The sequence below is a fragment of the Pelmatolapia mariae genome, linkage group LG5, assembly GCF_036321145.2.
Source record: "Pelmatolapia mariae isolate MD_Pm_ZW linkage group LG5, Pm_UMD_F_2, whole genome shotgun sequence".
Taxonomy (NCBI): Eukaryota; Metazoa; Chordata; class Actinopteri; order Cichliformes; family Cichlidae; genus Pelmatolapia; species Pelmatolapia mariae.
This window is the reverse complement of record NC_086231.1, coordinates 28,557,002-28,580,883: the sequence shown is the minus strand read 5'-3', so window position 1 is coordinate 28,580,883 and position 23,882 is coordinate 28,557,002. Positions and strand designations below refer to the sequence as shown.

At 38.7% G+C, this 23,882-nt stretch overlaps 1 protein-coding gene across 2 annotated transcripts; it reads left to right on the top strand.

The window, feature by feature from the left end:
• The first annotated feature begins 14,047 nt into the window (after positions 1-14,047).
• uba3 (ubiquitin-like modifier activating enzyme 3) lies at positions 14,048-22,278 on the top strand. Of its 2 annotated transcripts, XM_063474609.1 has the most exons (18): positions 14,052-14,072; positions 14,182-14,220; positions 15,228-15,348; positions 15,447-15,527; positions 15,637-15,719; positions 15,810-15,890; positions 16,108-16,151; positions 18,612-18,676; positions 18,822-18,977; positions 19,088-19,190; positions 19,328-19,441; positions 19,728-19,781; positions 19,906-19,942; positions 20,043-20,124; positions 20,211-20,311; positions 20,441-20,504; positions 20,620-20,674; positions 20,770-22,278. In XM_063474609.1, exons 1-18 carry the CDS (start codon positions 14,053-14,055, stop codon positions 20,856-20,858), a joined length of 1,389 nt encoding a protein of 462 aa, XP_063330679.1. In that variant the 5' UTR covers position 14,052; the 3' UTR covers positions 20,859-22,278. The 2 variants fall into 2 exon arrangements, with proteins under 2 accessions (XP_063330680.1, XP_063330679.1); XM_063474610.1 differs by lacking the exon at positions 14,182-14,220 and having other exon boundaries at positions 14,048-14,072.
• The last annotated feature ends 1,604 nt before the right edge of the window (positions 22,279-23,882 follow it).

The following is a 23,882-nucleotide window of genomic DNA, read 5'->3' as shown; positions in this document are numbered from 1 at the left end:
CCATTGTAGCAGCCATAGGTCCCCACTGTGAGAAAATCTGTGTCTTCAAGCAGTATGCACATTTTATGAGCTCCATTAAAAAGTTTGTGCTAACACCGACATAAAGAGGCCATAAAATGCACAATATCATCCTTGGGGCAACCCTCACTATTGGATTCCTGTTTTCTCAGGATGGACACATGCTTATTGTGCTAAACCAAACCTTGCTCTCTTTAACACCTTTCAGCACTTTTCCCCTTCCTGCCTTTGGGATGTGTATTTGTGTGTACATGCGGGGAAGCGGCCCACATTTTATCTACAGCGGCACTTTTCATTACTCTCGTAAGGTGAGGTCAAAGGGTCAGGTCTTACAGCGTGGGTGAACAAGTATTGTCAGTGAAATGAGATGTAATATGTGGCAGAGTAGCTTTTATATATATATATATATATATATATATATATATATATATATATATATATATATATATATATATATATATATGAAAGTGGCTTTGTGGCAGACACTGAGCTGAGCAGATGGTGACAGGCAGGGAAATGAAGCTTTAGGTGACAGCTGAGATGGAGCAAGAGATGTCTCAGTCAGATAGATAACAGCAAACAGCAGAGCCGCTGATCCCTGCAGAGACCGTCAGCGGAGCGAAACATAAATCACAAGAAGGACACATTTACACTTGTAGGCAATGTGGTGACCAGACAGGCGAACAGAAATTTTCATCAGAGACGTGCTTTGAACATTTGAGATATCAAATTTGATGATATTAAAGCAAACTTCTAAAACACATTTCCTTTTATGCAGCTGTGACCACCGTCCTAACCTGCGGAGGACAAGGATGTCCCAATCTCATCTCAGATGTGCATCCATTACTGTGTGGAATTATAATGGGACAGAGTCACTACAAGGGCAGAGTCAAACACTAACATGATTATGGTAATGACTGCCAACAGCTACTCCTCCAAGCGCAAGGGAGATGACACTGAAAAAGCCAATTCCTAACAATTAATCAAAACACATAAGTAGACATAATGTCATTGACTTTCACTCTTGGCAGACAAGTGATTGGTGAATATTGTTGATACCTCTAAAGCTATTCAATCACTGTGATGCAGGTGGTTGGAGGTGGAGGAATTTGGCAGGCTATGATACATCATGTCAACATTTACCTTACACTTTGTAAGCAAATGTAATTAGCCAGTATCACAGTTTCTCAGGTCTCTTGCATGTAAAATGGTTGGTTGCATTTCGGATTTAACTGACCGAAGGTGTTCCTGCTGTGATGACAAACTGCAATTTTCCTCTAATGTGATGTGGAAAATTGCTGAAAATGATGCTTTTAACCGTGTAAAGCAGGAGGGCAGTGAGAAGTTTAGACAGTGGAGAAACAGAGGCTAAATAAACTTGAGTCCTCAGCTATGCTAACAGCTCTGTGAGAGCTACCTATAGAGTGTATATGAAAGATGAATGAAGCCACCATGAAATCACCCACTAATTCCTGCACTCCACCTCTTTGTCCAGAAGTGAGGACTAGCGTGCAACTGTTGGCTACAGATGCCTGTGTCAGCACACCGGTCAATCAAAGCCCAACTTTAGGCCTTAGCAAAAATCCAAATGGATGAGTTCTTTAAGCATCTCCTTAGGAGTTATTAATTATTAAAGAGGAAACTATTCACTGAGGTTAAGCCCTTTTTATATCACTTGGTAAACTTGCTATTAATGCTGTTAGCTTGGACATTTTAACATGGGAATTTCTGGGGACTGACTTATTTTTAGAGCCAGTCCCATGTGACCAAGGACCTGCAGCTTTGCCACATAAGCAGTGGTTTAATTTTTCAGTTCTGGGAACTAACGCTTGACTTTCAGTCATGCTAGCAGCCCTGTGAAGTTGCACATGCACAGCTAAGCTTTGAGCTAAATGCTAACATGGCAGCAAAGGTAATCTGTCCACATGTTGTTTATCTTAGTTTAGAATGACCAGAAGGGATGGAAATTATTAGAAATAGATTAGTAAGAGAGGCAAAGATGAGCTGGTTTAGACACACTGAGTTGAGAGACTGTGGATATACAGGACAAAGAAAGTTGAAGATGGAGCTACCAGGCAGGAGGAAAAGTGGAAGACCATGGAAAAGATTGGATGTAGTGACGGAGGACATGCAGAGGGTTGGTGTGACAGAAGAGGAGGCTAAGGATGGTGTGAAACAGGAGGAGGTGATCTGATATAGCTACACCTTAAGGGAGAAGCTAAAAGAAAATAAAAATTTGTCTTCTTCGTTTGTGCTTCTAGGTTTATCTTTGCTTCTAGTCCTTGGTTCCTTATGATTTTAGTTTCTTTCTATGTCCAGTCCTTAGTCTAAGTCTCATTCTGCGTCTCCTGTCTTGTGTGTGTGATGTTCAGTTTTCTTTCTCCAGCCTCATCAGTCTGATTTTGTCCAGCTGTGTTCCCCAGCTGTGTCCACTCCATCCCAATCTCCTCATGTGTATTTATTGTCTGCCTCTCCCTTTGGCTCTTAGTCTTGTTCTCCCTGATTATAGGTGATGTTTCTGTTTATCTGTTTTCCTTCCAGTCAGTATATCATGTCCTGTTTACTTTTGCATTTTGCTTTTTCTTACTGTTTTTACCAGCAATGAAACTGTGATTTTAAGTTTTGTTCTGTTTAGCTGAGTCCTGCATTCTTGGTTGCCACACACTTGCTTAAATGACAATTTGCTGAACACAAAATACAGCCAAGGCAATGTCAATGTCTATTTGCTAATGACCTTGGGATCAAGTGAAGTGAAATGGACCAGTGTCAGCAGTAATGCAGGCATGTACTTGTCTTCTGAACAGGAGCTGAGTCAAAAGGTGAAGCTTTCAATTTACCAATCTAAATTTCAGCCCTCACCTACAACCATAAGATTAGAGTAATGATCGAAAATGTAGGGTCACAAAGATGTGGCAGAGTCAGCATTAGACTTTGCATTAGACTCTAGGGTTGACTCTGTGGCAGAGTCAACTGTAGAGTCAGCATTAGAAATAGAGTGAGGCACTTGGACATCCAGACAAAGCTCCCTGTACAGGTGTTCCACATTGCTCAAAGGAGCCAGTTGAGGTGGTTTGGGAATATGGTCAGGATGCCTGCTGCCCACCTTCCTTTGAAGGTTTGGAGATTATAGATCGCATCTGGCCTGGAAAAGCCTTGCGGTCCCCCAGGAGTATCTCAAAAGGGGTGACGGGTTTAAGTGGAAGATGATGGATAGATGGATGCTCAGTGAGAAACCAAAGAAATCTTGATGATGATATTAAAGGTTAGAGGATGAGCAAAGAAAATACATTCCATTTAAAGGAGGACACGAATGCTGATGCTATTAATATAGCATTATAAAAATGTCTTGTACACAAGGAGCTTTTATCCTAAAACTGGGCTTATCTGAGTGTGAAGCTTATGAAAGCAACACTTTCCTGGCATGCCATCTTCTGATTGGATCTTCCACTGCTCACTAGAGCAGCAGTTACCTACACCGGGTGTAAAATGCCTTTGAGCTAACTTTTTTTTTTTTTTTTTTCACAGGAACATCCCACCTCAGCACATACGCTTGGTGATCTGTGTGATCAGTCGAACATATGCTTGAATGCAAGTGTTCAGTACTTGGTCCACAGAGACAGATGGTGCTGTCTCTTTTTCACACCCCCTTTCTCTCCCAGTCTCTCCCCCTCTCCTTCTTTGAAAAAAAAATACATGGCTTTGATTTATGTTCTCCACCCATTAGCAACTTTCTCTTTTCACCCCCTTTCTTTTTAATTGCCACAGTATTTTAGTCTGTCACCACTTTCTCTTTAGGCTTTTGGGTAGGAAATAATAGGAGAAAGAGCTACTATTTGTGAGGTTACAATAAAGCTGTTGTAGTATGTGGCTGCAGGCTTTGAATTTAGTGATAAAGCCTATCTTGTGCTTTTCTACCTAAAGCTGCACCTAAGGACAAGATTGGCATCTAAGAGGATTTTATATATATATATGTTTCATATAAAGTACCCTAAATGTCTTGAGGGATGTTTCTGTTTATCTTGCTCGTGCCAAGTTATTGAAAACTCTAAAACCACACTAAACAGTAATCTTTTTCCTTTAGCTTCATTTATGTTTCTGTCACTTTCCTCATAGCACATGGTATAATACTTCAACCTCAATACTGCTATGGGGGATGTACAACCAAGACACATATGGGTCTTATCAAACAGTATCTGTATTTCAGCGAAGGCCTATCACCACTGCATTATCTCAAGAAAAATATAATACTGGAACAACTGATCTTGTCAGATTTATTATCATTTATTTGGAGGCATGCACAATATGTTTTTCTTCTGAAACGACAGTAGAGATCACTTTTCTAGACATTCTTTGCCTTCAAGACAGCTGGAAGCACGACTTCAAATGCTGCCGATAGGCCAGGGGCAGGTTAAATAGAACCCCCCCCCCCCACACACACACACACACACACACACACACACACACACACACACACACACACAAACAATATGTGATGTGTGCGACCACATCAGAAGAGAACAAAATTTACTAATCCCGCAGAATGGTCAGTGTGTCGTGGATTTGGTTTGCTCAAGTGGTCTTCAAGTGGGTGATGGTTTGCATTTATTAGAACTGAGGGAATGGCTTAGTCCTGATGGAGTCGTATCGATCCTCCGTCAACATCCCACATGCTAAATCCTCATCTTGACAGCTCTGATTGAACACTTTACAGATGTTTGCCTGTGGGTTGTGTGTGACAGTTCTATGTTAGAAGTACAAATTGACTACAGCACTTCTGCATTTGTAGTCAGGCTTTCGTCCAGGTCTTAGGGGCTGAGAGGAGGTTGTGTGGCCTCCATCTTAGTGCAAATGTGATATTGTTGTCTAGGGTTAGGGTTACCCTTGCTAAACCAGGTACTACAGTCATGAAGTTCAGTTGAATACTGTAGTGTGCTGAACCATTAATTAGTGTTGATATGTTTTTCCAGTTTGGTATTTCAATGAGAAGCTTTCATTTTAGATTGCTAGTGCTTATCAAACAAGCTAATAATGTGCATGTTACGGTCTCCAAAATATAGCATAGTACTAACGACAACTGTCTGTCCCCTGCTGTGTTAATAGATTACTTCACTTTGAAAACAAGTAAATTAACTGTAGGGAGACAAAATAAGAAACACAAAAAGCAAACAGATACACTAAAAACTAAGGGGCCTGCCCTAGGCTGCTCATAAATTGTTTGCAGTGAAATCTGTGCACTTGTGTCAATTGCCATTTTTTTTTCTACATACCTGTGTGCACAAGCTGTTTGTTGTGTAAATGATTTCGACTCCCAGCAGGAGTCTTTTCCTAGTATCTGATTCAGTGAGCTTGCACGTACACTTTAAGTAATGCTGGTTTTGCAATAGTGGTTGCTCCAGAAATGCACCCACCAGGACATTTTAGGAACAAAAACAAATGTGGGATGATGTTTTTAAACCATAAATTTTGTATACGTCTTATTGTCTTCTCTTCAGGGTAGCACTTAGTTACCTTTTTCTATCCTTACGTTTTATGCCCGTTGTTTATTACTTTCTCTTTACAAGAGACAAACAACTGTTGGCAACTCGTAAACTAGGTTTTCAATAAAAAAAGTTATCCAACTCCCCCAGTGGCAGAAGATTTCAAGGGCTTCATTTATAATCACGCATTCTGGTGACTTTGTGCCGACTGTTATGATCACTGGCAGAACCATTATCTACTTCTACAGAGAGATATAAACTTAATGAGTCAGCATAATCTCATTTTCCACAACATTATTAATCTGTTCCTCGGCAGCTGTTATCAGGAGGGGAAATCTGTTCAAAATGAATGGCTATATCATGCTTGTTGCAGTCACGGTGCAGGGTGTTCATCGCGTCTCACTAGCTAATAATGAACAAAAAAAGGTATGATATCATCTGTGAAAAATATATTAGTGTTATGAAACAAAAAGAAACCTAAACTTATACTTTGATCTTGCAGTGAAAGGCATGAGATCCTAGGAAAAGAATAGCAATATGCTGATTCAGATGAGCTTTAATTGTGTAAATAAGCAGCTGCAAAGTCTTAGTGTCCATATGCACAAAGACAAACATGTGTGTTGAGGGTTAATCCAGCATTGTAGCTCTTCCACCAAATTCAAAAAGTTACCGTGTGCATGAAAATATACTTATAATGGATAATTTGAGATCAAACTGCCTGGCACACCACTCTCACCCACAGGCGAAGACTACAGCTGTGGGCATGCTGTTTTTGGAAAAGCTGTAAATCCCCACTAGATGAGGTGTAATGAGGGAATGCTGAGCTGATCCCCTCTGTCTGGGCTTAATATGGTAATACCTGCCCCCACAATGCCCTGGCCATGGGCAGAAAATACAAGCAGGATTTACTCTCTTTATTACCTCGGTAGAGCATTTAATTTCCTGGGCATTTGGGTGGGTTTGTGGTACAAGCAGGCGGGTGTCATGACTGGCAATCACTCAGGGTGATGCTGGGAGACAGTGACATACTGAGAGATACAGAGAGAGAGAGAGAGAGAGAGAGCCTTTGTTTGTTATATTGAACCACAGCTGCCCTGGGTTGAGAAACGGGATGTGTGCAATGTACACTTGTAGCTGTTAAATATAAATGTGTGGGTGTCCCTTTGTTTCTGTGCAATATAAGATACATTCAGTAATGCATAAAGAGACAGCTATTACTTCACTGAGAGGCCCACAGGAGCAGATGACACTGTTTGCCCATCATCCTAATAAATAAGTTAGCATCCAAATTGCTTTAATAAACATTCTCCTTTTAGTTGTGCATTTGTTATGGTGGGAGGGGAGAATGTGAACTAGACACTAGCTGGCACTCTGCTTGCATCTGCACAAGGAGAAACACAAATATGCCATTACAGCTGAATGAGTGAAGTGAATGTACAGGTATAATAGTTTCTACAGGTGAGAGGATGGGGTAGGAAGCTTTCTGTTTACCCTGTTAGTTAATTTCATCTTCTTTTACACTTTTTTCCCCCCACAAGTGATTTTCTAAGTGCTTCGCATGCTGCAAAGTTCACCTCTCATTTATTGTAATTATGGGTTATATTCCTTGCATAGTTCAGCCTTATGTAGACATCATTTACAGGTTATGTGGGCTGTAAAATGAAACTCCTTTTTCATCCTTTTATTTTCTCTCTGCTTACTGTGTAGTTACACAGTATTATGCCTATAAATTAGGGGAGTTCTCTTTTCAGTGTGATTATAAGCAAATGTTCGGTAAGGAGACTGTAACCATATTAGTAAAATGTATTTATGGATTAATTGTCTTGGCCATCGATTTAATATTTTACATCCCTCAAATGAATACGCGTATTATTAATGTTTGATATGTGAACAAGGAGTCTCATGATTACAGCCCACCACTTAAAGTACTCAGTTAAAATGGAATAAAATGTTACTACTCTTTTCATTAGTCATTATGAATGCATTTAAAAATCAATTATTGCTTCAGTAAATATCACTGATATGACCAGATAGAAGGCAAATATTAAAAAGCTAAATAGATTTTATTAGAGATGCAGTGAAGCTGGTACAATAGAAGAACCTGTTTTACTTTTACAATGCAAATCTCGTGAGCGTTTTTACTTTAGTGCAGTTATGCTGCCAGCTAGGCTGCTGAGTATTTCAGTATTGCAATCTTCTGTGACTGCTTTGTGTGAATATTACCTGAATACATCTCAGTGCAGTGATGGAGGAGATATGCTTTAAGTTGCTTGTGGTTTCTGAATTCTTGCCAGTGTTGCGGAGACACAGCCATCCAAACCCACGGCCTCTCCCCTCAGTCATGTTCTCATTGGAGAGGAAGGATATACCCCACTTCCTACAGCTCCACCCTGGCCCATGCTCTGTAGAGGAAGAGGGAGAAAATAAAATGAAGGGCCAAAGATCTCATAGTGAAACCTTAGGGTGGGAACTAGCATGACCCTAACCCTCTATTTTGGAGAAGACAAAATGTACTTTTTTGGGGAAAAAAAATAGGTTTTGAAATGTCATTTAGAATGATTATTTTCTTGTCTTCTTGTTGCCAAGACTTGGGAGAACAATTAAACAATACATATCTGGATTGAATTGAAGATTACTTTTAGGGTTGGGGTCATCACAGACGATGACTTGGACCTCAGAGGGTTACATTCAAACAAAACTCGCCACAAATAAAGAGGTCAGAGGAAATCACTGATGCAGTTTTCATTTGCTGACTACATGAGTTCTGCAGTAACTCTGGGCCTTACCTTGTTCTGTCAAAAACTAGAATACCAGGAGCATTAAGGTTGTTGAAGCAGAAAGAAAATTACATTTCCTGTGTCACAAACATCTTTTGAGGGCATTTGAATGGGAAATCAATGAGACTTCTTTGGGGTTATGATATATTTTCTGCCCTACAGTGACATAAGAGTAACACGTGACAAGTGCAAAGTGGTGAAGCGCACCTCTTTCTTGTCGTTTATGGACTGCTAGTCAATAGATTTAAGAAAAAAAAATGTATGTTCTCTGTTCTGCATGTTCTTCTATTTTATGTTTTCTTTTGTTTTGCAAGAGTTGTTTGTCACTTAATTCACTTCTGTGAGGAAACTGTAACTGCTAAAGGACTGGATGTTGTCGTTACTATGTACAGTGTCTCCTTCAGGCATGCAAAGGACAACGGGGATGGAGGAACAGTAGAAATGGCAGAGCAGGAAGCATACCGAGGAGGCCAGGAAATAGGAAGTACAAGCAGGAATAAAAGCAGTTGAAGTAGTCAGAGGGAAATTCTGTCTCATGGTCTTAAGGATTCCCGTAATTCCTCTGGAGTCCTTGAAAGAAACCTAGAATTAGCCTCTCCCAAATATCCGTTAAAAGGAATATATCAGCGTTGCTATCAACACTACACAGATGCAAACCAAGAAAGATGACAGATTTTCCAGATGCTAGAACAAATAGCAATAAGCTACTTGTTCCAATCCTATCCCCAAGGTAAAGTCTACTACTAAGGTATAGATGTCTCAACTCAAGCAACCAAGAGTCGAAATGAAAGTAAAAGAATTACAGAGAAAGAGAGACACCTCTCCCATGTTTATACATTGTTATTCTCTTAGCTTAAGATAAACCGGAGAAGCAGTGACATCAAAAACTCACTAGCATAATATATTTCATGTGATTCATTTCCTGTGTACTTCCAATTTTCTGTAAAGACTAGATAATGAAACTAATCATCTACTGACTGAAGCTTTAAATTTAGTGTAAGGATGAGTGTGGTATGCTATATATAATGAAAAGTAACAGTCCCTTTAAAATCTAACAAAACAACAGTAAATAAATAATAACATAGTGCTAAATACACCCAAACCAGTGGAATGGCTGTGTTTAATGAGTTGAGTTACATTTCACTGAGCACAGCTGTATACCTTTTGCTTTAAAGTCACCTTATAGTTGTTGCTCTTAATGTTTAGCTCTCCCTCCAGTGCAGAAATAACTCTATTGGACAAAATTGGGAAGTTAAAAGAAAGAAGAAGAAGCAAAATCACAACAACAACAAAACACCATGTGCTGCAAGGTCAGAGCGAGTCCCCCTCCCACGTAGGCAGGAAGTGTCAAGCACAAATTGTCTGTGGGCGCTGCCCATCAGCAACAGGAAGAACAAAGTGCAAACCAACAATGACGCCACACTCCTCACATCATAGGATGATGGATTATTTGATTTGAACACCTTGGAGACGGTACAGCCACCCTGAACTTTCTATTTCACTTCAGAATGGTGGCAACAATGCTAGCCTAAAATTAAGAGCTGTTTCCATACAGTTTAAAAAAGGAGTTGGATCATGTAATTACTTTTAAAGTATACATTTAGTGGGCTTTTAATCTTCTAAATTGTCATTATAAGGTGAATTTTAGATGTGCTCTGTGTCTTTCCACTTCTCCTGCCATACTAAGGACATCTCGACAGACCAAAAATCCATTGACCCAACCATAAAAACAGCAAGGGTTCATTTTCACAGCAAATATCTACTCGCAGAGCATCCTGGTAATAGCCAAGTGAAAACACTCCAGACAGCTTCAGTCAAAGGCAATCCATCATACACTGAATAAATCTTGTATCACGTGCAGCACATTTCCTGGCTACATTTCCTACTTTAAAACAGAAAAGTGTGCAAGGTGAATTTGCTTTAATGTGAATGTATTCACACTTGGCAACCATTTAGATGCACATCAGCAAAATATACTGTACTAGATGTATGGCTATGAAGATAACTCATAGCACCCACAGGCACAAAAAACACACCCACACTTGCTGGCATCCCACAGTATAGCAGGACAACACTGTTTTGTTGAGTGTATATAGAGTCTAATTATATTGTGAGCAGTGGCGATAAATCACTGGAGTCTTAATCAAAGCACTAGAACAGAGAGAGTCATCAATCACCTACAACAGCACAACACAACATCAGCCTGAAGCCTCTCCTTGTCTTCTTGGCTGGCAGCTCTGCTTTGTGCCTAACTAGGGCCATATCGCTGTGACACATTATCATTAGCACAATCAACTCTACTTTGGATGTCCTGACAGAAAGCAATCAGATGGCAAATGGATGTGAGATATATGGAGCTATAAAGCTGACAAACTCTGATTCCCATGTCACTACATACAGAGGAGAAAGCAAAAGATCTCTTTCCCTGTTTTCCGGGGAGTGCACGCAGCTCCTCTGAGGTTCTACTTCCGAGCAAGGTGTCATTGTTTTGATAGCCTGCCACGATCTAGTGAAGGCCTGCTTAATTCTGATCTCTTCGGTCTTTGCATGAACCTTAACTGCAGTTGGCTGTGATGGATCGCCAAGAGTGGGGTCACCTCAAAAGCACAGTAGTGACATTCAAAATGTCCCAGCTTAAGGTGGGGGAGTGACAGATGGCATTTCAATGGAATCTATAAAATGTGTCAGCACCAGAAGATTTTGACTTTGCCCTACTTTTCAACTAGTGTACATCTAAAATAACAATACAGGGAAAGCCAACAGAGCTGACACTGCTGCAGTCTGGAGCATACCTAACACCTTAATAAAGTGCCCAGGAGTAAACCCACGGCAATGGGTTTCAGTCATAACCAAACTGGTTTTCAAGTGTCTTCTGGGAATCTGTTTTCTTTTTTTTGATGAAACGTTATCACATCATTCTGCTGTTTAACATGAGAGCATGTCCGAGGTTAAATGAAAGAGGACAAGGTGGATAGCACAAATCGAGAGAGAGAAGGGCTGAAATGGTGGGCAGTCAGCTATGAAGGACGTGGCCACAGCAGTTATTTTTAGTTATCAGTTTTCAGAGGCTGTCATTCGGAACATCTCATTAAAAATCAGTTTTGAAAAAAAAAAAAACCCTCCAAAAAACACCACCACATTCAAATCAAAGAAACTCTGAGGCTTGTGTCCTGCGCACATATGAGCACACACCCCAGCGTCAAATATTATGAGCTCATAAGGTTATCAGCTATCAGCGCATACATTAGCAGACTTCTGGTGACCTCTGTAGAAGACACCTTTTCCACATTTGCTTTAATTTTAGAGGCGGTGTAGACAGGTGGATTAATTATGTCCACAAACCCACAGGCACCACTCTTAAAATGCAAAGAGGCCAATCCAAGGTTTATTAATCATTCTATAATAAGAGATTCATTAACACAATTTGGACACATTAAATCAGATGCTGAAGGTAGATGCCCTTAAGTAACATAATACCAAGATTTAAATTTCCTGTCTCATCACTGCAGAGTGGAAAACAACTCAAAGCAACAAATTAATTACTTTTTATGTAGTGTAGTAGAAATGCAGAAGAAAGGGTGCTGTATATTTTAGGACTTTATTTTTCATTCAGTTACTTTGCATCCACTGTGGACGATAAGATTAATTCATCAGATAGTTTTATTCCACTCAAGCAGGCCATTTCGCTCTTTAATGCTCATTAACTGGTTTTATAGATGATTGCTAGTTGCGGGGCTAAAGCACATAAACCAGAGCAATTATCAGGTAATTACTAGTATAGACTTTATTTAACTCTCAGTGCCATTGTTAAACTCCAGTGCCCCACGGTGATTTAGAAAAGTTACACTAAGATTGCATGAAAAGTATCAGCATTCGAACAACTGTGCTAAATACAATCGCTAAAAATTGATTTCAGTGATATATAGTGACAAGAGTTTAAAAGTAAGTGTGCACAAATATACGTGGGCATAATTATTAAAAAGAAATCAATCTTCTTAAATCATTTGGCACTAACAACAATAACTTGTTTTATGAATGAATGAAAAAAAGATTCATACTGGATACTTCACTGTGGTCCAGCATTTTAAAAGCTTTAAATCATTATCCTGTTAAGCGATAGAGCCATCTAGCTGTATGTTTCTCCCCATATGTGTCTCAATAATCTCCTGATTTTATCCTGCAAGGTGCCCTATGGCACACACAGCAAAGCATCCCCATAAGACAACTGAGCCGCCTCATAGATCACAGAGGGCAGGGCGTGATGCTCCTTAAAAGCTTAATTCTCTCCTGTGAACATGATGACACTTACTTTTTGTTTCTTCTGTTTGAAAAGCAGCTGCTCAGTAAGGATTTTAGAAAAGCAGAGTTTTTGTAATGTCTCCCTTTCAAAAGTGGGCTTTTCCTGTTGTATTCAGAAAGGGGCGCACAGTACAGTCACAGTGTTTTGATCTCGGAGGTCAAGTAGTGTATGTTTTGAAGTTTTTGTTGTATTTTTTTCCTGTGTCAAATAGGCTACAGCCACATCTAAGGAGTTTAAATATGGTCCCATAAACTTCAATGTCATACAGAGATCAGATGCTAGCAGAAGAAATTGCAGCCTTTACCAAGACCATGCATGGCAATTATTTTCTTCCTCTTCTCTTGTTTTGTTTCTTGTCTCTGTTTACTCTGGTGAACACAAGAGCACAAACATTTTTTTTTAATTTTAAATAGCCTGAATGACACAACACATGATTGAGAATCCCTGTATTACAAAGCAAAGGCAATAATCTGCGTGAAATGTCACATTTCACAACATATTTGTGGAATACCCTTAAGCATTTAATCTCTTTTCACAGTTTTTTTTGTTTCTTTGCATGCCCAGTTGATAGTATGCTAGTGTTTAGCACAGATGTTTTAATTTCAACACTTATCAGGATGAGCAGAGGACCACTTCAGTAAGGTGTACAGTGTAAGGGTACTGTATTGTACCAATATGGACAGTATTGATACCAATACTGGCACTGGTATCAAATCGATGCTAGGTGATAGGATCGTTACTTTGTTTTTATCAGTATGTATTGTGAATGAATGAATGATGTCAAATAATTGTTTTGGAGGGGGGTGAAAAAATATAAACATGCACTATTAAAAATGTCTGAACCATTTTGTTTTGACTGTCACATCTATTTTATTTATAGCCTATTGCACATGTAAACAACAGATGATGAAAGCTTGAAAAGATGAAAGGTGTGTTTTGTTACATTTACTAATTATTGTGGACAGTAAAAACATTACAGTGGTTGATGGTCATTAAAATGTGTTCAGAATTTGAAAATGAATAATTCATCTCATAAATCATGACACACTGCCCCTCCTACATAAGCATCGGTATTGGTAATACTGGTCCTTGATTTACTTGGTACTGGATCAATACTAAAATGTGCAGTATTGCCCAGCAATACAAGTCTGCGCTTGAAAACTGGTGAGTTGTGAAGCCGTAACAGGTAAATACTACCATCTGTTGGAGCTTCGATGTAATTTCCGCCTTTATGGCCAACTATTGACAATGCTACCTTCATGATAATGGGAATATTGAAATTCCACCTAAGTAATAAAATTACAACTAATTTAGCATATATAGATTATATGCTCTACAGCCTATAGCTGCGGGACATATTAATTCTAAAACTGTAAACCAGAACATTGTCAACAGAGACTTTTATCCAACAGTAACGCTATTGTTGGTGACAGATTTCTTGTTTACTACTGCTAAATTGGACATTTGAAGTTACTCAAAGATGGCGGAGACGGACGAGCCGTAAGTAGCTGCCGAAGAAACAAGCAAGAAACCCCGAAAGATGCTTTCAAGTCACCTTAATCTGCGAAAGCACAGCATGAATCAACCTTCTTTTATTCTCTCTTTTTAGGGAGAAGAAAAGAAGGAGAGTAGTGGAGCTGACTGAGAAGTTAGTGATCAATTGGTAGAACTGGCGCAAGGTTTGAGGTTAACATTAGGAGGAAGGTTAACATTAGCTAGACGAAGAGCTAAGCTAATGCTGGTTGTAAATGAAACTTGTGAGTAGCTAGTTGACAGAAATATCCTGCCTAGTTGACCGTGAATAACTAACACGTCTGTATAGTGAATTAGCAGTGGTGTTAATAATCTCTGTGCGAAGTCTGAGGTCTGTTGTACCTCCTCACTGTTGACATGTTAGCTATCCACTTAGCTTAGCTGCCGGCAGGCTGGGAGATATTACCCAAAATTCAGTGGGTCAGAAACGCCCACCCGTGAGACAGGCAGTTTTAGTAAGATGTTTAAAGGGGACAAATTATGCTCACTTCCAACTCTTTGCTGACTATTTTTAATTTTGGACTCTTTTCAAGAAGTTCATTTTTTTTTTCATCTTATACTGGACCTTGGTGTAGCCCCTCAGGCATTCTGTCCAAAGCCCTATAATCACTTTCAGCTCCCGCCCTTTAAAGGAGCTTTCATCTGATTGGCTGCTCTTCACAACTAGAAAGTTTTAACATGAGGTCGGTGGGGCTTATGTGGTCACGGCCAAAGTTGTGTGCCTGAGATGACCATATAAGTAGAAACAAGCTTTTGAAACTGAAAGCTTTTGGCTCAAAGATTTGGCCATGTTTAATGTGAGCATCCACCGCCCCTTTAAAAGAGTCATATATGTGAGAGAACAGAGGTTGATGTAGAGTAGAGTAGACATTAAAACATAAGTGAATGATGCCTACTTAGTTTCCTAAAAGTCATTTAATTTTCTGCTGTAAATAGCACTCTTCCTGTTAACATTAATCACAACATTGAGCATAGGATTTGGTTCATTTCCATGCTGTACAATTTAAGTAGCGATAAACGTTTTGTATGTTATGGGGCCATATGTTGCCATGCATGCACTATTTAACATTTTTGTCAGAGATACTGTTGATAATGCATCCTAAACACGAATGCCATCCTTAGGATGTTGGTGGATGGAGACACTGGAAGCACCTCTGACTGGGATGACCGTTGGAACCATATCAAGAAGTTTTTGGAAAGATCAGGTCCATTCATGCATCCTGACTTTGAACCCAGCACAGAGGTAATATTTGCAGTGAGGAATCTGATACAGATATCTCATTTTTTCTGTCCTGTGCCATATTTGATATCTCTGATATGAAATGTATTCTCCTACTTTAGTCCTTGCAGTTTATGTTAGAAACCTGCAAAATCTTGGTCATTGGTGCTGGTGGTTTGGGATGCGAGCTGCTAAAAAACCTGGTATTATTATTGTTATTATTATTATCATCATTTGAATGGTATAATTATAATTGCATTGAATATTTCAGTAGTATTTCAGTTTCATCTTTTTGTTCATCTTGTGGCTCAGGCCTTATCAGGCTTTCGCAACATTCATGTTGTTGACATGGACACCATTGATGTTTCCAACCTAAATCGACAGTTCCTCTTCAGGTGAGTAGAATCAGTCAGTTCTGTGTAAAGTCTGATCCTTACTGTGTTATGTTTTATCTTTGATTTTCATGTGTCTGTAATTTTCACTAGAGCTAAAGATGTAGGTCGGCCCAAGGCGGATGTTGCTGCTGACTTTATAAACAGCCGTGTGCCTGGATGCTGTGTAATCCCGTATCCTTTTGATTGAGCAACCATTCTGAGACTTCAAATGCTTTATCACGCGCACATGGCTAAAATTTTAACGTACAGTCATTGTGGACAAAATGTGAAAAATGTTCAGATATTACAGTTTAAGAATGCAAAGACACCATACTACTTTTCTGTGATGCGAACAATATGAAGTGAATATTGTGTTAAAACCCAAACCTTTCCTAAATGTTTTGTGCAGCTATTTTAAAAAGATTCAAGACTTAGATGAAACATTTTACAGACGTAAGTATCAACAGGGCAATCCATTACTGGCTTTTGTAATGTCTGAATGGATTTGCTCACTTGAGATTAATTTTGTTTCACATTAAATATCTCACTGCAGTTTAATTTATTTTTTTTTAAGTGTGTGTAACTTACTCTAAATGAAAAGCCATTGCACCACTTAATAGAATAGAGAAATGTACTTCACATGTCCACTTTCCTGTGATGTAAACCAGCTTCTTAATGATCTCACTTGCCATTAGCAATTTACATGTTAACTATAGTTACTTGAAAAAGAAAGTTTTCACAGGACCCCATGAAATCCTATGAAAAATCCTCTGTGATATTCTTAAAAACCCAAGGGCTTATAGCAATGTTCCCTCTAATTTTTCATGTGTCTGAGCAAACACATAAACTCCCTGAGCGGTCCCTTGGACCACTGTGAGGAACAGCAGATGTGTTCACTGTGGTCACGCCAGTATCGAATCCATCCAAGTTACATGGTTTATTAAAATAATCAAATTACAGCATTTATGTTAGACTACTTTTAATTAAGTGCTTTAGCCCACTTACAATAAAAATTAAAAAAAGTCTTGTTCATGACCTGTGTAGTATGTTAACAGTATTGGAAGTAAAAATAACTTGAACTCCAATTTTGAAAACACAACTTTCTTCTTTTTTTTTCTTCTTTTTTTTTTATATATAAAGCTCTGACTTGTATTATGAGTCTGTGGTCTGGGAGAGAGTCCTGTAACTCTGTCTGCAAAATATAGTATATAATGACCAATGTTGGGCAGTTAATTATATAGTTACTTCTTCAAAAAAGTAACTGAGTTTTGCAAACAAAGTTTTTTGCAGCTGTTTACCTAAAAATGCAGCCAGGGCGTTTTTTAAAATAAACATTTCAAACTATTTACAGAACAATCAGCTGTTCTGCATCAAATTTGATGCCACACAAATTATTTGTGCCACTCCAAAAAATAATTTCTGTCCACTATGAGATAAAGGAGAACAACAGCCTGATACCTGCAGGCCTGACAACAGGAGATGTATCACTCCTGTAACACCTGTAACATTCAGCAGTCGCCTCATTGTTCTGACACACACAACAAAACTACTGACTACACTACACACTAACTACACAAGATTTGCGCTAAATGTCGCAAATCTCTCACATCTCAAAACACCGCCGTCACTCCTAAAACTTCCCCCCTTCCTAAACAATAAATGCCATGTTGCCATATCATTTTTTGATTGGTCGACATGGTACATTTTTCGACCAATAGGAAAGGGTGCGGTTTTTTGGTTTTGTTTTTGCTGACAGGCGGAGAGTGCTTTCAAGCGTTTTACTTATAAAACGCCGTTTTTACCGTTTCTTCCCGCAGTAAATATAAACAACGATAGTATTCAGGAAGAAAACCAAACATTGCATATTTTTTTATCGTAACTCTGGTTTTACGTGGCCTATCAACACAATTTAAAAACTGGTATAAAGTCCACACTTTTTCCATCAATTGTTCCGTCTGTCCTGCTCACATCTCCAATGGTTGTACACGTTGTCATTAACGTGGCTTCACTCCACATCAGCCACGCCGCTTTGCTAGCTAAAACACCGGTGTCGGCACATAAGGACGCTGTCATAGCCTGTCAACCACGTTGATTAGCTGCGTATATACGAATGTGAATCGCATTATTGGCTGGACTATGGGATAAGGTGGCATCGTTCTAATCCCATACGGGAGCAGCCAGTCACTTACTGACTAACACTGCAAAACAGAATTGTTAAAGTATTCATTTTAATTTCAATTCAGGTTAGATTTTTTTTTTTTTTGTGCGCAACGCAGACTTTCTGTGCGCAGAGACCGTGCCAGCAGTGCGCAATTGCACACGCGTGCAGCTTGGAGGGAACATTGGGCTACAGACTCTATAAGTCTCAGTTAACAGGTCAAATGCTAAAGTTCATGACAGCACAGTTAGAAAAAGACTGAAGAAGTACAGTTTGTTAAGAAGGGTTGCCAGGAGGAAACCTCTTTGCTCTAAAAAGTGGGTGATGATTTTGGATCTTTTTGCAGCCACAGGACACTGGGCACTTTGCTGTCTTTGATTCAACCATGAACTCCTCAGTGTACCAAACTATTCTGTGAGGCCATCTGTCTGATAGCTAAAGTTCACAGCAGCGAATCTATAACAGAAAGGTTGAAAAAGAAAAGGAAGGACTGTTACTAACGCCCAGTCCAGATCTGAACCTAGTTGAAATGCTGTGACAAGACTTCAAGAGAGCTGAGCATCTTAGTGCTGCTAACGGTGGTTCTGAAAGCTACTGAATCACAGGATGTAGTTAGTTTTTATACTTTATACTCCACTTTTTGATACCTCCACTTTTTTGACATTTTCTTCACAAAATTTGAATTAAAAAAACAATTAGATTAGAAAACGTAAAAAATTGGATTTGACTTTGTCCCTCTTTCTATCTTTACCTAGAATTCCATATAATTGTGTGTGGATTGGACTCTATTGTGGCGAGGAGGTGGATGAATGGTATGCTGGTAAGTTAAATCTCTTTATTGTGATCTTTAACATGATCTGTTTAGCTCTGCACAGTTAAAAATGACTGGATTTCTATCTGTAAGACAATGCTAGCTAAAGGGAACATATTTTAAATGTAAACTCCGTGTTTCTGTTTTTGTGTAGCTATCTTTGCTGGTGTATGAAGATGGTGTCTTAGATCCATCATCCATCATCCCTCTGATTGATGGTGGGACTGAAGGCTTTAAAGGTAATGCCAGAGTTATTTTCCCTGGCATGACAGCCTGCATTGACTGCACCCTTGAGCTTTACCCTCCCCAGGTAAGGTAGCAGATGTTTATCTAAAATAATGATCATAGCCATGAGTTAATTATCCTTCAGAACCAGATCCCAGTCAGTTTTTCAGTGCTAAACCCAATCTGTGTCTGTAGATCAACTTCCCCATGTGTACAATAGCCTCAATGCCTCGTCTGCCAGAACATTGCATTGAGTACGTGCGAATATTGCTATGGCCGAAAGAGATGCCCTTTGGAGGTAGGAAGTCACACCATATTATATATATTTTTTCAATAATAATTACAATTATGAGGTAGTCAAACCTGTGAACAGAAAGTATGTTTCAATTTTTGTTTATTTTATTATTATTTTTTGTTTGTTTTAATGTGGATTAGATGACGTGGCTCTGGATGGAGATGACCCAGAACACATCCAGTGGGTGTACCAGAAATCTCTGGAGAGGGCAGCAGAGTTCAGCATAACAGGAGTCACATATAGACTAACACAGGGTGAGCTTGCATAAATAGCATTTCTGTGGACATGAGGTGACTGTTATTTTTCTAGCTACTCCTGTGGAAGATGAGCCATATAAAACACAGCAAGCTGATGGTGCTTTCATTTTGTGTGGAAACTCTTATCTTAGTTTGTGTCAGTAAAACATTACAACACTCCCTAAAGTTCATTCAGATCAGATGATTTGTACAGCTTTTCTTTCTTTTGCCCAAACTGCATTTTCCTCTTTGTTTTCTTTCATGATTAGAGATATAAAAAACTCATTGGCTTTAAATGTTTCAGGGGTTGTTAAGAGGATAATCCCTGCTGTAGCATCCACAAATGCTGCCATTGCTGGTAAGTAGTTAAGATTGTAAAACCTGTGGACCTGATTCCTCTATGAATGATTATAAAAGTTAATCATTCACTCGTAGTGCTCTGTAAACAGCATTCGTTTTTTTCTCTGCTTTATTCGATGCAGCTGCTTGTGCAACTGAGGTTTTCAAAATAGCGTCAAGGTGAGTTTGCAGGTTGTTTGCCACATGTCAAAATGTGTTTAAAAACTGAATGCACATTTCACAGTTTCTAATAACATTACTATTACCTTTTTGTACGCAGTGCATATTTACCTCTGAATAATTACATGGTCTTCAATGATGTTGACGGCTTGTACACCTACACCTTTGAAGCCGAAAGGAAGGTTTGTGTCCCACTCGCATCTGTTAGTTCATGACAGAGTTGCCTGTTTGGATAATGTGTGCATGTTTGTGGTTACTCTTATTTCAGGAAAACTGTTCAGCTTGCAGCCAAGTACCTTCGGACCTACACTTTTCTCCATCTTCCAAACTCCAGGAGGTGTTGGACTACCTGACCGAGAGCACCTCCCTGTACGTTTACCTCACTTACTGTGATGCCCTAATATTAGTTCCCACCTTGTTTGTATCACACTACCAGCTATATTCAATTTACTTTATGTTGCAATGCCTTCAACAACCAAATACAATGGATTTTTTCAGACAAATGAAATCACCTGCCATAACAACAACAATGGATGGAAAGAATAAGACTTTATATTTACAGGTAATTAACCTCCCATTTAGTATAGTTTTGTATTCAAGTTCAATCTTTGAGCAATTTGAGGTGTTTTCTGGAGAAGTTCAAGTTTTGGTTGTAGCTGAAGTATTTTGTTTTACAGTCGGTTGCTTCCATTGAACAGAGGACGCGGCCAAATCTGGCCAAAACCCTGAATGGTGAGTTGGTTTATTTACTGAAAATGTTTCCACATTGGTCATATGAGTTCACTGTGAATATGCTGACTCACTTATGTTATGAACATGTTTTCCAGAGCTGGGGCTGGCTGATGGACAAGAGCTGGCTGTAGCTGATGTCACCACACCTCAGACTGTGTTGTTCAAACTCTGCTTTACCTCATAAGACAGAATCAAGCACCTCTACAACTCATCTAAGAGCTACAACAGTTTACTGCTTATTCAGTCAAAATGTCAACCATTATAACCTATTTAACTGTTCCAGTACAAGTATTGACTAAAGTTAACATTTTCCACTGAAAAGCCAAATCTTAGTTCAAACTTGGTCATGTTTTGGTGATACATTGATGTCAGATTTCTGCATTAATATTATTTTTGCTGGAGCCTATAGCATGTTCTGTGCAATGACAGATGCAAGGGTTACTGTTTTAAGATTACTTTGTACTTGTTTTACAAATTAATATTTATTTATTTCAACTCATTTTTTTAGATGTTTAGCCACTGAAGTGGTAAAACACATCGACAATGATGATGTGTGAACTGGAATAAAATAATATTTTTTTTGTTTGTTTTACAAAGTTTGTGTGCACTTAATGTGTGGCAGGAAGAGGAAAGACAAGTGTTTTGTTCGGGTTTTTTTTTTTTTTTTTGATTTATTAATTAATTATGCAGTAATTCACACATGCATGTTCCTGAGGAAATACATTTTATACATTCATTTTAATATCTTCTATTCATTTAGACATTAAATTTGACTATTGTTTGATAATTAAAAGGAAAATGAAGAGAATAATTATAAATAAATATTTGTAAATGAACTATTAATCCATTAAATAAAAATCTTTTTTTTAAAGAAAAACTGATTTTCAAAATCTTGGAAAAAAAGGAAAATATTGGATTCAAAATTTGAATTGGTAAAACCATATAAAACCAACTTTCTGAAATTTACATTTGTGATTCCTCCACTTTTTGATTTAGTGTCCTTTTAGTTATAGGATTAAGGTCAGTGGCTGCCAAAGGTTCTTTTATTCATATTAACATATTTTTTTAACATTAGTGATGACAAATGATCAGTGAGAGCATTATCAGGTACCAGTACCTCTGAAATGGGACCAAAAGTGCTCAAAACATGTAAATTCCTGCTGTGACAGTGAGTGACTGTTTCAAAAATAAAACGTTCCCTTAGAATTTTGTAATTCTGATCTCAGTGACAACTATAACTTTATAATGGGACAGCTGCATATCTGCTAGAGGATAAAACTGATCTCAGAAGTTGACCTCCACCCCTAGAGGTAAGACCACTCTGCTGATAGGATAGAACTATTGTTACCACACTATAAAAAAAACAAAACAACAACAACAAAAAACAAATACAGTATAAGGTGCTAAATGAATGTGAAGGATTTTTTTTGTATTAGTTATTTAGAGTTATTTTTCTGTATTTCTTAACTACTGAAATGAATTGTGGGAGCAAGAACCCCAAAAGAGGGGAGGGGGGCATTTACATTGTAGATTCTTTTTGAAGGCATCAAAATTATGAATGAACACTTATGGAATTATGTAATAAACAAAAAAATGTGAAATAACTCAAAACGTGTTTTGTATTTTAGATCGTTCAGAACAGCCACCTTTTGCTTTGATTACTGCTTTGCACACTCTTGGAATTCTCTCACTGAGCTTCATGAGGCAGTCACTTGAAATGGTTTTCCAACAGTCATGAAGGAGTTCCCACAGGTGCTGAGCACTTGTCGGCCCTTTTGCCTTCACTCTGCAGTCTATCTCATCCCAAACCATCTCAGTTGGGTTTAGGTCAGGGGACTGTGGAGGCCAGGGGATCTAGCAGAGCATGCCACCACTCTCCTTCTTGGTCAATTAAACCTTACAGAGCATGGAGGTTGTATTTATATACCACTACTGTTGTGAGATTTGTCTATATTGTCCTAGTAAGGCTACCAGAGGGGGCGGCCACGGCAGGACTCTTTAGGACAGGCTATGCTACTGAGTATTGATATAGCCATGTACGCTCCTGCTACGGTTCAATAAAGCAAGTCGTGTTGAAGATACCCTGTGTCTTATTACTTCATATCATGACAACTACTATATGTCATTAACCTTTCTCTTCTATAACTAATAGGTGTGGTTTGTCCTGTCTCTGTATGCTTTCCTTTTTCAAGTCTTGTTCCATTAACAGCCCCAGTTGGACCCAGCAGAAGGCTGCCCCTCCCTGAGCCTGGTTGTGCAGGAGGTTTCTTCCTGTTAAACTGAGGTTTTTCTTCCCTGGTCTTGCTAATTGCTTGCTCACAGGGGATCATTTGATTGTTGGGGTTTTTGTCTTGAGAACTGTAGTTGGGAATTATTGGCTATATGTGGTATATATAAAAAAATGAATAAAATTTAAGTTAATTTGAACATAACTCGTAACCGAACTTCAGTTGTCTAATCCAACAGACATACAGCATAATAAAATAAATAAGATGCAACAAAATCGACCAATATTCAGTTGAGGACTGACTATTTTGAGTCTCCTTTCTGATTCATTTTCTTGATTGTCGATTATAACCTGTTCATTTGACTGATTATACAATTTGCCATGTTGGCATTTCTCATCTCCTTGTCTTTACTTGTCCAGGTCTGAATATAACACTGGTATCAATGTTTTGGTGTGGTAGCATCTCCAGTGATATGATGAAAAAAGAAATACTTCAAAACCAAGAGGAAAAATTGGAGAAGCACTAATGTTAGGGGTTTTGTTACACTCTGTATTCTCATTTCCTCTTTTTCTGACATGCTGAAGCGTCCTCCATCTGACTATGAACCTATAAGTAACCAAACTTATCCCATAGCATGACAGTAAATGTCTTTTCCTAAACTACAGGGATCAGCCCTGCACCTTCTTCCTGTTAGGTGTTAGCTGTGTTAGCTGCTCAATTAAAAAAAATGACAGATAATGACAGATAAGCCAAACCAAAACAAAAAAATGTATAAATTCTACTGGATTTGCTTCTATCAAACAGGTGGAGCATAGGTGTCTAAATCTTCGAAAACCTCTCCTGGAATGTCAGCATCTCCAACTCAAAAAGCCATCAACAGCAGTTACTTTACTGAGGTCCTCCTCACATCCAAAATCTACCAGAGGAGCAGACCAGCAGGCGTTCTATTCATTTTTTTAACCTAATCATTTTTATGTTGT